The sequence below is a fragment of the Phocoena phocoena genome, chromosome 3 (assembly GCF_963924675.1).
Source record: "Phocoena phocoena chromosome 3, mPhoPho1.1, whole genome shotgun sequence".
In the NCBI taxonomy this organism is placed as follows: Eukaryota; Metazoa; Chordata; class Mammalia; order Artiodactyla; family Phocoenidae; genus Phocoena; species Phocoena phocoena.
The window spans coordinates 148542723-148559086 of NC_089221.1; the positions used below are offsets into that span (position 1 = coordinate 148542723).

General features: G+C 40.0%; 1 protein-coding gene across 1 annotated transcript; it reads left to right on the forward strand.

The window, feature by feature from the left end:
- Nucleotides 1–6262: 6262 nt before the first annotated feature.
- Nucleotides 6263–14396, forward strand: EFCAB9 (EF-hand calcium binding domain 9). The gene is made up of 5 exons (XM_065873741.1): nucleotides 6263–6398; nucleotides 9178–9326; nucleotides 10112–10288; nucleotides 11038–11145; nucleotides 14367–14396. Exons 1-5 carry the CDS (start codon nucleotides 6263–6265, stop codon nucleotides 14394–14396), a joined length of 600 nt encoding a protein of 199 aa, XP_065729813.1.
- The last annotated feature ends 1968 nt before the right edge of the window (nucleotides 14397–16364 follow it).

Below are 16364 nucleotides of genomic sequence, written 5' to 3' on the forward strand. Positions count from 1 at the left end.
TGAGATATGACATATAAAAGACACAATTTCAATAAGAAATAAGCCTAAATAAGCTAATAACCAATAAAGAAATGAATCAAAAATCTAAAGTCTGCCCCCAATGAAAGACATCAGGTTATGTGGTTTTACAAATAATCTCTCCCTTCATATAAATACTTTAAGAAGATAGAAAAAAGGAAATATACTCATTTTTATGAGATGAGCTTTACTACAATTAGGTAGGAATAGTAAAAGAAAATTGTAGACTAATTTCACTTAGGAAATAGATGTGGGGGTGGGGAATACGAGCAAGATGAAACCAGAGGCTAATAAAAACATCATGACTAAGAAAGGTTTATCCAGAAATAAAAGAATGGTTCTATCTAGGAATAAAAACCATTAAAGTAAGACACTGGATTGACAAAGTAAGGAAGAAAATCACATACTCTTGATAGTCACAGAAAAAGCATTTGACTGTATTCTTAGGCTAGATTTCCCCAAAGATAAGAATCTGAATGCAAATAGTTTATTTGGGAGGTGATGCCAGGAGGCACGAGTAGGGAGTGGGAAGCTAAGACAGGAGACACTTGAAGCCAGTAAAGGGTGTACTTTGTAGATGATTACTGCTGTGGCCAACTGGGGCTTAATCCCACTGGGGGATTCTGGGGATCAGGATGATGCAACACACTTCAGACTCAGCCTATCTGACAGTCAAGGACACTGGGGAATTTTCCTCTAAACCTCATCTGTCCTTGGCCAAGGGCTGCTCCCTAGGGCAGCACTTCTAGCCTGCCCTGCTAGAGGGCCAAGAGGACACCGCTAAGTTGAGAGATGTCACGGGTCTTTGTACAGCTTCTGCTGTAACAATCCTTACACTTCTTTTTTTTTTTGTGGTACGTGGGCCTCTCACTGTTGCAGCCTCTCCCGTTGCGGAGCACAGGCTCCGGACGTGCAGGCTCAGTGGCCATGGCTCACGGGCCCAGCCGCTCCGTGGCATGTGGGATCATCCCGGACCGGGGCACGAACCCATGTCCCCTGCATCGGCAGGCGGACTCTCAACCACTGTGCTACCAGGGAAGCCCCTTTACACTTCTTATTTCTTCTACTTTCCTATAGCATTTGCTAGAATCTTTAGCTTTATGTTAAACAGTAACCGTGAAAATAGGAATTCTTGTCTTGGTCCCATATTTGATGGAAAAGGGTTTAAAGTTTCTCCTTTAAGTATGATGTTTACCAAAGATTGTGGCAGAAGACCTTCACACAAAGTTCCTTGCTATACGGAATTTGCTAATAAGTTTTTCTCATAGCTGTAGAACTTTATCAAATGTTTCTTCTGCATTTATCATGAGTTTTCTCATCTAGCCTATAGACATGGTAAATTTCATTTATTGAAACATTCTTGCATTCCTGGAAAGCAGATATTTTATCTCCCTCTAGAGAGGCTAAGTAACGTTTCCAAGGTATGCTTCTTCGTAAGTCAGTCCCCATTCACATGCCTCACCCCAGGCAACCACTAATGTTTTCTGTCACCATATATTGGAAATATCTTTCCTAGTTAACCATATAAATGGAATCATACAGTAGTGCTCTTTTAAGCCTGGCTTCTTTTCACTCAGCATATTTTTGAGATTCATCATGTTGTTGTAGGTATTTGTGGTTCGTTCTTTCTAATTGCTGAGTAGTGTATGGATATACCACAATTTGTTTATCCATTTAGCTGCTGATGGACATTTGAGTTGCCAGTCTTGTTATCATGAGTAAAGCTACTACGAACATTTGTTTACAAGGCTTTGTATGGATATATATTTTCATTTTCCTAGAGGCACCTAGGAGTGCAATTGCCGGATCACACGCTAAGTATATGGTTAACTTTTTAAGAGGCTGTCCAAGTATTTTACAAAGTGGTTCTATCACTTTACATTCCCACAAGTGATGTTGCTCCAATCACACTGATATCATCAGGTTTTAAAAACTCTAGCCATTCCAGTGACTACTAGTGGTATCTTACTCTAGGCTTTTGCCCTCAAGACATCTGCCAAATCCTAAACTGCAGAGCTTAGGGAAAGAGGTCACGAGACCAAACAGAAAGCCAACAGGCTCATAGATCAGAAAAGCTAAGCAGAGCCTAGATTGTGGTCTCCAAATACAATTTTCCATAAAATGATACTATGGCTCCTTGGAGAAGTCTTTCTAGATCTAAGACAGGAAATGTCTATCCTTACATCAACATCTGTGCCTCTGTCTTGAAACAAAATACAGATGGCAAATATGCCCATGTAAACATGCTCAACTTCATTAGTCATCGGGGAAATGCAGATAAAAACCACTGTATCCATTTGAACAGGCTGTTTCGCTGCAATAAGACCCTCAACGTCTTGGTGGCTTTAACACAACAAAGATGGTTTCTTACTGTATAGATAGCCACAAAGAATGTAGCATCTATCTTAGTGAGAAAAGAAGATGGATGATCTACCAAACTGTAACTTTTCTTGAGCATATCAAAGAACTGAGGTCACAAGGCAACCAAGGAAAGTGAATTCTCACAAAGAACAAGCCCCTGCAAGGAGAGAGAGGGCACACCAACCATTGGACCTTTGGCAGAACACGGCTGAAAACGGCAGCCACTGGACAGGTGGTGAAGAAAACTTTAACCAAAGTTTGAGCAGATCATTAGAGGCAAAGTTTGGGATACCACGTCAGTGTGGAATAGCTGGAGTTCCCAGACACAAGGGGCAATCACGCACACTGGCAAACTCCTTCCCACGGGTCGCCAATGGGAGCCTGTGAGAAAAACTGGGGGCAGGGCAGCAGACTGGAGACTGCCAGTTCTTGCTGATGCAGGAGTGAAGGAGGTGGTTGGTGCCTGCCAGGGGATGAGTATAAGGTCTCATCTACTTCCTTAGAAGTAGCAAAAGCAAAATTCTTCAAAGCAATAGCTTTCTGCTGCTGGGAGAGAGGAACCCCTCACTCTCAAGGCCCAGATAAAATCCACGGTGCTCACCCCCAGGACATGGAAAGATCCTCTGTCTTTTCGCGTAGTCACTGAGGAACTCAAGACTGATAGGGAACCATCATCTACTTTTTAAATTTATTTTTTATTGGTGTGACGTTGGTTTATAACATTAAATAAGTTTCACGTGTACAACATTATATTTCTACTCTGTGTACACCATGGCACCCTCAGAGCACCATCATCTTGAATGTTACTGCTACTATGGCATTGGAAAAGAGAGTTCTGACATTTTGGGAATTGTTACAGTAGGTAGCAGTACTCACCCTAATACGCTGGGAAAATGCAGTTAAATATTACACCATTTTTTTCTCCCTTCCCCTAGCAGCAATAGATCTTTCCCTACGTAGCTCCTGGTGAGTTCTGAGGGCACCACAGCTGGCCTCTTCATGTGACGTTATTTTTAGTGTTTTATACAGTCAAGATTCATTTAGATTTACTCACATATTTTCAATTTCTGGTACTCTTCATCCCTTCTTGAACTTCTGTGTTTCCATATGGAATTATTTTTCTGTGCCTTCTGAAGAATTCACTTCAGAAGTGAAGTGAATGAAGAAGAAGTGAAGAAGAAGTGAAGAATTCACTTATGGCTGTTAATTTTGTTTTTGGGTGTATGGATTTATTTTGTTAGCTCCCTCCTTCTGTCATAATTGTATTGCATTTAAATTTTATAATTTTAAACTCCCTATGACATTATTTTACCCCATGGTTGTTTACTTGCACTGACCCACGTATTTTTACTACTTTGTTGCTCTCTATTCCTTCTGATATCTCTATTCCTTCTGCTATCTTGGATTTTCTGTGATCATTCTCTGACTACCGTAAGTTGATCCTTTAGAATTTCTTTTGGGAGGGTCCGTTGGTGATCATTCTTAGTTGTTTGGTTGGTTGTTTGTTTTTGCCTGAATACAGCTTTATCTCATCCTAATTTTTTTTTTCACTATAGAAAATTTCAAACATATTCAAAGTAGAAAGAATAGTATAAGCTAGTACTCCTGTACACCCATCAGTCAGTTCATGTTTGAACAATCCTGTTATATGTATACCAACACCCACGGGCCTGGATTATTTTGAAGCAAATTCCAGGCATCTTACCATTTTATCTTTTTAAACCACCACCACATCCACTGTCATTCCTAATATTACATTCAATCAGTGTTCATAGTTCTCCATCATCTCATGCTTTTGTTGTTTGTTTCTGTGGGTTTTTACGTATACCATCTATATGAATTAGGATCCTCATAAGTCCATACACTGTAATTGGTTGATGTGATTCGAAAGAAATTTAACTATTAATCTAAAGATCCCTCTTCCATCTCTTTTTCTTTTCTTGTAAATGTTTATTGAAGAAGTGGAGTCATTTTCTTTTAGAGCTTTCCACAGTCTGGGTTTTGTTGATTGTGTCCCCGTAGTGTCATTTAACATGGACCTCTGCTGTCCTATTTCCCTGATTTATATTTTCTATAAATTGATCAAATTCAAGTTTGATTTTCCTCCTCATTCTTTTAAATGAAGGTGGAACTCACATAATATAAAATTACCTATTTTAAAGTGTACAATTCAGTGGCATTTAGTACATCGACAGTGTTGTTCAACCATCATCACCTCTGTCCAGTTTGAAACATTTTCATCACCCCAGTGGGAATCCTTATATCCAGTAAGCAGTCACTTCCCATCACCCACTCCCCCAGCCCACAGCCCCTGGCAACGACTGATCTGCTTTCAGTCTCCATGGCTTTGCCTCTTCTGGATATTTAATATAAATGGAATCATACAATATGTGACCTTCTGTGCCTGGCTCCTTTCACTTAACTATAAGGTTCATCTACATTGTAACACGTATCATTCTCTTTCATGGCTAAGTATTTCACTGTATGGATGTGCTACCATTTCATTTGTCCATTCATCAGTTGATGGACATTTGGGCTGTTTCCACCTTTTGCCTATTGTGAATAGTGCTGCTATAAACATTTTGTACAAGTATCTGAACACTTGTTTTCATTTCTTTTGGATATATATCTAGGAGTGGAAATGCTAGGTTATATGGTAATCTCATGTTTAACTTTAAGGAACTTCCCTTCAGTCTTGAAAGACGATTTTACTGAGTGTGTAATTTTAGCTTGGCTATGATTGTTTTTACACATTGAAATAGTATTACATTATGTTTTGGTTTCCATGTTGTGAAGAAGTTGATTGTTCAGTTTAATCATTAGTCCTTTGAAGATAATCTTTCTTCTCTGATTGCCTTTAAAATCTTTGTCTTTGGTATAATGCAGTTTCACTCTGATGTGTACATATATGTATTTCTTCTTATCTCAACTACTTAGGACTTCAGTCTTTTGAGAGGGAATATAGCATAGCTATTAAAAAGCAGTGATTATTGCCAGACTAGGTTCACATGCTGACTTCACTACTAATTAGCTTAGTGACTTTAGGAAAGATTACTTAACTTTTCTGAGCCTTTTTAAAAAACTTTTTATTGATACAATTCATGTACAATATTATACAAGTTACAGGCGTACAACATAGTGGTTCACAATTTTTAAAGGTTATAATCTATTTATAGTCATTATAAAATACTGGCTAGGGAATTCCCTGGCGGTCCCATGGTTAGGACTTTGCGCTTTCACTGCCAACGGTGCGGGTTCAATCCCTGGTCCAGGAACTAAGATCCCTCGTGCTATGGGAGCATGGCCAAAAAAACATATATATATATTGGCTATATTTGCTGTACAATATATCCCTGTTGTTTATTTATTTTATACATAATAGATTGTAACTTGAGCCTGTTTCTTAACCTGTAAAATAGGTACGATCATCTCCACCTCATAGGATTGTATGATTAATCTTTGGACTAAATGAGTTAATATATTAATACACTTACAACAGGGTAACATGTTACTATGTAACATGTAGTTATGTAACTGTTCACCTTGATAATGATGATGAGCACAGTCTGTGGGTGGGTGTCTTTCATGGGTTTTGGAAAATTCTCAACCATGTTTTTCTTTGGCTGCTCCGAGTGGCTTGTGGGATCTTATTTCCCCAACCAGGGCTTGAACCCGGGCCACGGCAGTGAAAGCACTGAGTCCTAACCACTGGACCCCACTGGATTCCCACAATTTTAATTTTTTTATTGACTGTTTCCTATGATGCTTTGACGTAGGAAGACCTTTATTACCAGAGCTTCTCTCTATCCAACATTCTAATTCTCAGGCAGAATTCTCTCTTCTACTTCAGGTTGCCAGAGTCTTCGGCTTAAAGGGCACCATAATGAAACTGAAGCAAGGATCGTTTCTGTGGTACCTCTACCTGGATAAACTATATTGCTTATTATCCGTGAGAAATGTGAAGGCTTTGGTGGAGTATTTTCACCTTCTTGATGTGCACCGCAAGAAAACCTTGAATGGTTAGTACTTTCAGAAATGCTTCCTCTGGGTCATTACCTGGTTTTTAACGAATGTGCAGGAAAACTTATAGAACCAGAAACTATTTCATTAATGTATATATTATATCTTCGAAATGAAGCACAGAGAAAAATTGCCAACTGAGACTTGAAGGCTGTTCTGTGAGGAGGATAAAATTGCAGGCTCTGGGGTTAGGTCCTCCACCCATTATTCCTTGGTGTTTTGGAGAACATCATCCTCTTTTAAGTCTCATTTTCCTCATCTGTAAGTGAGGCTTCTAATAATGGAGTCCATCTCACAGTTGGAAAAAAAAAAAGATAAATGAGATAATGCATGGAAAATGCTTAGCATGGTGCCTGGCACACTGTAAGGATTTAATAAATGTTCCTTATTATTACAACTATTCCTGGGGACTGAGCCCCACTCAGGCATTAACCCTCAAGACTCCCTTAGCAAGACTTCTCGTCTATCGAATGGGAGGTTTGAATCAGATGATCTGCGAGATCGCTTCTAATTCTTGGTAATTGTGAGTGACCAGAAAATGCTGATGATCTCGACCCTGCCTTTGAGTGCACAAACTAATAGAAGACCAATTAAAACACTTTAGGTTTTCTTTAAAAAATATTTATTTATTTATATATATTTTTGGCTGCATCGGGTCTTAGTTGTGGCAGGCGGGCACTTTCATTGCGGTGTGCAGGCTCTTCATTGCTGCATGTGGGCTTCTCTCTAGTTGTGGCACGCAGGCTCAGTAGTTGTGGCGCACAGGCTTAGTTGCCCCACAGCATGTGGGATCTTAGTTCCCAGACCAGGGATCGAACCCGTGTCCCCTGCATTGGAAGGCGGATTCTTAACCACTGGACCACCAGGGAAGTCCCCTAGGTTTTTTTCGTTTGTCTGTTTTGTTTTCAGGACTGGGTATAAATAAGGTGTCCGACTCATTGTGACCTGAGAGAGATGTCATTTATCAATAAGGAGTTTCTTCCATAAAGATATTTTAAAGAGTTCATTCAATCTTTATAAAATAATAAAAAGATACTTTAATTTTCTCATACTTTCATGCCTCCAGTTTACACACAGTATGTCACCAAATCTTCACAATAACCCAGTCCTAGATAAAGCAACTGTAGGATGCCTAGATGTAAACAGAAGATCTGGGACCAAAACCCAAAGCCCACACTCTTAGTCTCACCAGCATTTGCTGAGCAGAGTCTGATCTCCCTGGTAACTAAATCACTCCCTGGTAATGCAATACCCAAGAGATAAAGTCATATTTGTGTCCTCTGGTCACCAAGGGACTGGATGGGAGAAGGCATAGCCTTGAGTTTTGCCTTCCAGGGAGATAGTGACTTAAAGCCTTGGAGACTTGAGTGGGCCAGAGCCAGCTGATTGAAAAACAGTATTTGTTTAGTAACTACTAAGTCTCACAATAAAACATTTCTCAAGGAGCAAACATCATGGTGTTTACACATGGTGTGTTGTTCCCAAGTGCTCGTACCTGGTTGGACTCATACCTGGTGGGACGTGGGGAAGGAACATCAAGAGGCCATCAGAAACCCCCAGATCATGACATTGTGACGACTGGTTTCACTGTGCACTTAGCCAGCTTCAGCCAGGACTCCAAACCACACAGATGTGCTTTACGGATTTAGTGGAGCCATGTCTTGTGCAGGAGGTAGTCTCTGTAATCAATGGGCAAGGAGAAATCACATGTAGACAAAGTTACACTTGAAAATCCCTGAAATCCCCTGGGTGATTTGTACATACAACCTGTACAGCCATATATCACTGTGTAAACGTATCACCATGTTTGTTTCTTCCATCTAACACTCCCTGAGACAGATGATTAGTGAGTGGAATTTCAGGCAAAAACTTTCCCTGTCCTTTACAGTATTTTTTCCTCTGATTGTATATGACTGTATATGCATTAACTAATGTGCAAAAGATATGGCTTCACTGTGGAAAGAGCAAGGCTGTGGAGTCAGACGGACCACATCTGAATCCCAGCTCTGCCACTCAAAGTGTGGTCCACTGACCAGCAGCTGCCGCATTGCTTGGGAGCTTAAGAATGCAGACTCAGTCCCATGCCAGAGTTCCTAATCAGAACTGGTGTTTTTACAAGATCCTCAAGTGATTGGTATGCCTATTACAGCTCAAGAAGCCCTGAGATTAGTTACTACCTGAGGCTTATTGTAAAAGGCTGTGTAGGGTTGTCAGGGTTCAGTGACATGTGGCACTTAAAGTGCCCAGCGTCTAAGATGCTCAGTGATAGCTCTTTTCCCCCATCACTGAATGCATTTGCTTTATGTAGCCATGAGGAAAAGTGATACTTTTACAGAAGAGGAATGATTTTAAAAATTTCTCGTTTTAATTCTCTCAAGTGAAAGGCCCAGGTGAAATGTCAGCTTTTCCAAGAGTGTATCATAGGCCCCCAGTGAGAATTAAACTCTTCCTTCTATGTACCAGGAGCACTTTGAGACTTTTATTGGTTACGTATACACATCTGTCTGCTCCGTCGAGCATGTAAGCTGGGCTCAGGAACCAAGCCCTATCCCCTATCTCTTCTCCACAAGTCCAGGTACAGTGCTTTTCCACACAGCTCAAGGGCAAACTGAGGTTTGAGAAATTGTGGGAGGTATAGTGGCAAAGCCGGAAACAAAATATTATCATTACTATGGCCAGGTCAACAAGCCTCCAACATGACAACCATTTACGTGGTTCCCAGATGTTTAACATTTTGGAACCGTTTCAGAATAATCCATCTCATCTCCTTACCAACAGATGTGCTATTCTACCACTTCCTTCATCACGTGACTGACCTGAAACGGAACCAGATCACAATTGTGTTTAACATGCTGGACTGGAATGCTGTGGGCGAGATTGGTTTTGACCAGTTCTACATGCTGGTTTGCATACTGCTGGCACAGGAGGCAAGTAACGAGTCAGGCTCTGTGGAGCAGAGGGGGCACAGCTTGGCTGCTGCCACCATTTTGCTAAAGGTAGCACCGAATTAAGAGTGCATCAGAATTTTTCTTTTCACTTGAACCAGGAAGGAAAAAAATGGTGGGAGAACTACTTTTGGTACCTAAATGGCCCATCTATAACCTAGGAGTTCCCAAAGGTTATCCAGCCTCCCTCCCACATTGCCTTTATAAAGAACAAATCTCATCCTGTCACATCCCTCCTTGGCATGCCCTTCCTTGCCCCTTCTAGCTGGTGGGTCTTAAAATCATCACCAGTAATCCTAATTGCCTCTCTTCCTCAGTGATCCCTTTTCTCAGAGAACTTTCTGAAGGGGATGAATGATAAAGACAAGACACACTCTTCTTCGGGTTCCCACCTTACCTGGTACACACTCCTAGTGTGTATTTACCTCTTTCCCACTCCTTGAGGAAAGGCACCTTGTGTCAGCATTTTACTGCCAGTGCCACAATTTTCATAAGTAGATTTTCACTGAACATAAGGAAATACATTCTAGTGACTGGAGTTCTGTCTAGCAGAACCAATCACTACAGGTGGCGTAAGTCCCCCCTGAATGCAGATGATGAAGCAGGATCTGGTACATCGACCATAGAACCCTTTCAGCCCTGAGCTGCTATGATTCTGCCTTTTGCTTTTAGCTCTCTAGGAAATGGATTAGTGAATATATGAGTCTTGATGTCGCAAGTTTAGAAAGCAGCACCAACAACATGTTTCCGTATTTCTCTCAAAGCAGAACCATTTGGAAGAGCAATTTATTTTCCGCCATTCCCGGCCTGTTTTTGAGCTGCTTGACCTGGATGGGGAGCTGAAAATTGGCCCATCCAACTTCCACATGTACAACTTTCTCTTCAAAATTAAAAAACAGCAACTCAGAGACCTGTACCATGACTTTGACATCACAGGTGACTGTGTAAGTGCAGATCCCTAAAGTGTGGCCCGGCAGCCCCTCTGTACAAAGGTAGAGGACCCTGTCCTGCTACCTACACTGGAGACGGGGGAGGAAGAGGGTGGGAAAAACCTACTGGAGCGTGTCATGGCTCTGGGATCATAAAAAACTAAAGAGATATATAGGCCTGTGAGAGAGGACTGAATAACTAAGTGCTATGTCACAGAATGTGGATATAAAATTATAGAAGTTTGGAGAAGGAAATTTTGTTTAGAAGTTCAGTTGAAAGAAGGAAATATATCAATATGGCAGCAGTTGGTCTTAGGGGAAGGGTTTATAGATTTTAATAAGCAGAAAGGAAGAAATTCTTAGATGGGAACACATGAGCTAAATCCCCAGAGAAAACAACTGTGGAGAAGACAGTGGATCCTGCGTATTTAAAGAGGAAGTCCATGTTGACTAACAAGTGAGAGCTCAGGTTTACGGTTTAAAAAGATGGATCATACTCTGAAGAAGCTCAGATGGCAGCCTGACAGAGTCTGGACTTGATGTAGCAGAAGTAAGAAAGTGACCCTTGGTGACTTTAGAGTCTACAATAGACTCTGTTCCTGGCTCCTAGACTACAATTAGACTACAATTATGTCCTAATTACTGGGCCTCTTTAATAAAGTTTCCAAGGTTTTAAATGAGAAATGATTACAATCCTGCTGTCATCTGAAACAAAGTATCAAAGCCTTCCTGAAATAACTTTTCTTTTTGCCCCCCAACACAAGCGTCTTAATTACAAGGAATTTAAGCTGTTTACTATCTTCTCCATGAACAAATACCAGGAGAGTCAGAAAGCAGTGAAAGAGGAGAAAGCTGTGCCCGAAAAGAAGAAAGTGTCACAAGTTAATGTGAGCCAAAGAGAGAGTCTTCTTGGAATAAATCATTTTGAAAGTATAAGTAATTACAATTGTTAACATCTCTAAAAATAAATTTAGAACATCAAAGTAGATATCTTTAAATTGATTTTTACACATGCGGGGTTCAGATAAGCACTCCTCAATCAGCATATCCTAAACTTTAATAACCTTTAGACCTCACAAATGACTCACAGTTATGTAAGTGAAGCAAAAACTCTCTCTTTGTTGACATGTCCCAACTCTGCTGCTGCTTTTCAGATCAACTCTGTCCATTAGGTTCCTGTGTATCCAAATAATTACCAACTCTTACTGGAGCCAAGCAGTCGGAAGGTGGTGCTTTCCTAACATTTGTCACTAGTGGTCCAATACTTTCAGAATTCTAATTCTCCCACTCCTTAGGCTAAAACAAACTTCAAATTGGCAAATGGCGAAGTGCCTCCAACCGTAAGGGAAACTGACTTTTAAGGATATGGGGACTGTGTTCTTCCTAGAATTTAAATTACTCTTTGATGAGTTAAGTGCTTAAGCAACTATACCAAATCTACTAGGGTAAAATAATTATTACATGCCCTTGTATAATTCTATTTTTTTGTATAATTAATGCTTTGAATAATTTTTAAGTGTCTTTAGCATGGGATTTGTGAATCTTCCTTGACTACTGTGATGTTAATGATGATAACGACCACTAAGTAAGTGCTTGCAATGGGTCACGCAGGGGCTTTAGACGCATGAATTTATCCCCTAACCCTGCGAATTAAGTGTTATCCTCAATTTACAGATGAGGAAATTGAGGTGTCAAGATTAAGAACCTCGGGCTTCCCTGGTGGCGCAGTGGTTGAGAGTCCGCCTGCCGATGCAGGGGACACGGGTTCGTGCCCCGGTCCGGGAAGATCCCACATGCCGCGGAGCGGCTGGGCCCGTGAGCCATGGCCGCTGAGCCTGCGCGTCCGGAGCCTGTGCTCTGCAATGGGAGAGGCCACAACAGTGAGAGGCCCGCGTACCGCAAAAAAAAAAAAAAAAAAAAAAAAAAGATTAAGAACCTTACCCAAGGTTCTTAATGACTCACTAGTGGCAGGACCAGAGTTCAAATTCAAGGTCAATTAGACGCTTGTACTGAGAACAAGTGATTTGAGTAACTCACTTCAGTCTTAGCAGATTCTGTTTAAGTTTTAAGCTGGCATTTCACTGGCTCAGAAACCCCTTCTACCTAATGCTAATTACCACATCTCCTTCTACCATAGATTTCTGAGGGACATGTTTGGTGATTAAAGAAATACAGCTCATTTACTACAAACCAAGCATTTCTTAAGGAAATAATATATGCAATATAACTGACCGTAAGGCATTCAGTGAGTTCCAGAGTACTTAATAATCAAAAATCACTTTGTCAATGTGCAACAGACAAGAATACTGCCTAAGACTGTCATTCATAAGTCACACGTAATAACTGAAATCATGTTAATTACTATGAACATTCTCTGTATTTACTCTAATAGTCATGAGATTTCGATAACACACTTATGAGTAATGCTTAGCAGCCAAAACTTTTGTCTTCCCCACAACGGTACTACAAAAACTAAATGGAGCTAGCAGGAATCCCCTGGCAGTCCAGTGGTTAGGACTCCATGCTTTTGCTGCTGAGGCCATGGGTTCAATCCCTGATCGGGGAACTAAGATCCCATAACACAAAGTAAAACCACATGACACAGGTTTCCACCTAGACTGTCAAAGATCAGTAAGTTGGTCAGGGACTTCCCTGGTGACGCAGTGGTTAAGAGTCCGCCTGCCAATGCAGGGGGCACGGGTTCGAGCCCTGGTCGAGGAGGATCCCACATGCCGCAGAGCAACTAAGCCCACGTGCCAGAACTACTGAGCCTGCGCTCTGGAGCCTGCAAGCCACAACTACTGAGCCTGAGTGCCACAACAGCTGGGCCTGCACGCCTAGAGCTGGTGCTCCACAACAAGAGAAGCCACCGCAATGAGAAGCCTGCACACCGCCACTAAGAGTAGCCCCCGCTCACCACAACTAGAGAAAGCCAGTGCGCAGCAACAAAGACCCAATGCAGCCAAAAATAAATAAATAAATAAATTTATGGGAAAAAAAAAGTTGGTCAGAACATAGGAAAATAAGAGCAGTCATATTGCTATAGTATTAAATTGGTTAAAATCTATTTGGAGGGCAATTCAGCATCTACTCCCTAAATGTATATACTGTTTGATATAGCAATGTACATAGACGTAAAGATGTAGCTATAGAAAAGGACATTTCACAGTAGCATGGTTTATAGTACCAAAAGACTAGAAACAGCCAGACTGACCTGTGGTACTCCAGACAATGGAATACTACTGCACCTGTAAGAGGAATGAAGCAGATCTAGCTCAACGTATATGGAACAATCTCTAAGACTAACCATTTTAGAGAAAAATCAAATGTATAGAATAGCATATGTTATTTATGGAAAAAACAGGGTAGGGCGGGTAAATATACTCACATACACTAAAACAGTGGTTCTCACATTGGGATCCCCAGACTAGTAGCAGCAGCATCACCTGAGAACTTTTAGAAATGCAAATTATTAGACCCCACTCAGACCTACTAACTCTGAACCTCTGGGGGAAGAGCACAGCAATCTGTGTTTTAATAAGCCTTCCAGGTAATTCTGATGCATGCTGAAGTTTGAGAACCACTGTGGCAGAGCATCTTTAAAGCTATCCAGAAAACTGGGAACAGCTGTTACCTCTGGGGAGAAGAAATGGGATAGGAAGAACAGGCATCTTCAGAGAGACTCTTCACTTCGGTATGTTTGGATTTTTTTCCCCATGTGTATGTATCACTTATTTTAAATAAAAATTAACAATCAAAGCCTACCACTTTGATCCAAAATGGATAAAGAAATGAGCTCAGTGCTTCTGAAAAACTGAATTATGGGTTTTGGTTTACAGCATGATTCTTAAAAGAAAAAAACAACAACCTATTTGAGACCAAGATTTCAATGCAGCAAATAAAGTATATCTATAAATGACCATGTATGGTTTGACATAGTAGAGCCTAAGTTTGGTAGTAATGAACTTGTTAGTTACTGAGCTGGGAGGTTTTAAAAAGGAGAAAAACCTTTTTAGAGGTTTTTTGTTTTTTTTTTTATCAGAATGAAGCAGATTACCCTTATTGTGGAGAGTAGTAATAATTAAAAACCCAGAATAAAGGCAAAGACAAAGAGAAAAATTGAACTTTTTTTTTAAAAAAAGCACAAAAACCCTACATACTAAAATTGTACACATCAAGTATTGGTCCAATCTTATATCAATCTATTTACAATTAAACAGCACCATGGTTTTCTCATCTAGGTTAGTTAAATGCCCAGAAAATTGTTAATTCAAAGTACACGTTCCTTTAAAATAAAATAAACTATTAAGAGAGCTCCAATCCTCAACAAAAAAACTACCAACTATAGATTATTATATCACCAAATTTACTTAAGAAAAATAGATTTGAACACTTTTTTTGTCCTCCAGTTGACAAACTTTGAGAGATGTTGCTGTTCAATGTGACACACAAATTAATAAGGAAACATTTTGATGACAGGGGCATTATATTGAAATACCCTCGCATATCTCCACCTCCATATATAAAAATACTCCTTTGGAATTAATGCTGCTGTTGCCTCTTGAATTTAGATTCAATTATCAGTAAACCTAAATTAAATGTAGCCACATCTTTAAAATGATTGCATGGAAAAGAGAAGCAGTTAAAGCTCTCAGAAACATGATATGTTACAATTATAGATATTATGTGCAATCAGGCTATAGGAAATTTAATAGTATTTTAAACATTACATTTAAACTAGTTTCATTTTGCCATTAAAATTAATAATGGTGCTTCACATCCAAAATACATGTGAAGGTTTGATTATTTCTCATTTGAGAACAAGGTAAGTGCCTTCTTGCCTCTACTTTTCCATCTCATGGATTCTCAGGGGTTCAGAAATCACTTGGTAGCCCCCTTCTCACTTATGGGACCAACCTTGAAAAGGCTCCAAATTAAATATAATCCTTGGCAGCTTTGTTCCAGTCCTAGTACAGAAGAGTCAGGTTATCTCACCAAATTTTTCAGTCCTCTAATATAATCTGCAGATGCTTCTTAATTTGCCTCTTTGCTAGGAAAGATGAGAGAGGAAAATTCTCATCCACCACAACTACAGGTAACAGTGAACTATGGAAAGCACTAAAGTATAAAGCAACGTATCAACATTTGGTCTCACTGTCGATGTTTAAGTGATGTCAGTAAATATTTCACTCTAGCAAATTATGAGTTGAAATTTTTTCTAAAAGATTGAAGACAGGCACAATTCTCCCAGGCACAGACAGAATGGGTTTTCCTTACACCCTTCCTGCAAATTGGGGGAGAAGAGATAATTACTTTATTATCCTACAGTAGGAACAGCTGTACTTGATTCCATGCATTCCCTGGGATTCCCCTGAATCCCTGGAATGATTCAAGTACATTCCCAGCTGTACTTGATTCCATGCATATCCATGCATTTGGGGGCACAGTTAGCTCTGAAAAGTTCTAAGCAGAGTAGGTAGATCAATGAAGGTTTTACATAGTAGTGTCCTTCTAAGCCTGGATATGAAACAGCTTCATTATACAGACATTTCAAAATACCTATGCAGCAAGAGGACAATAGACTTTTCAACTAAGTTATCAGCTGAAAGTCAGAGATCTGAATGCACTGACTCAATTATTGCCTAGTGTTCCAGAAAGGTGCCTGCCACCAACGTGCTGGAAGACACCAAAATTTAGTGTGAATGTAAACAAGGAGCTCAACATATGGGGATGGGGAAAGCAATACTGAAACACAATTTGCCAGTCTATACTCCTTTATGGCTAAATATCAATTGAGCAAGGAATTAAGACCAGAAAAGAAGAGAACCTCAAGTACTGCTCTTTTCAGTTTCCATTTTAAAAAGCTCAAATTTTATAACTGTTATTGATGATTTCTGGAAATTGTATTTATTTTTTAAGAATTTTATATTCACAGGTGCTTGGTGCTGTTCTGCATGGATGCAATGTTCTATTTACAGTCCAAATCATTTAAATACAGCCATTATATAGTTGTTGGGTATTTTAAAATAAATGGTTATCTATTTCTTAACTGCCTCTTGAATTAGAAACTGTAATTACATGAGTCTCAAAG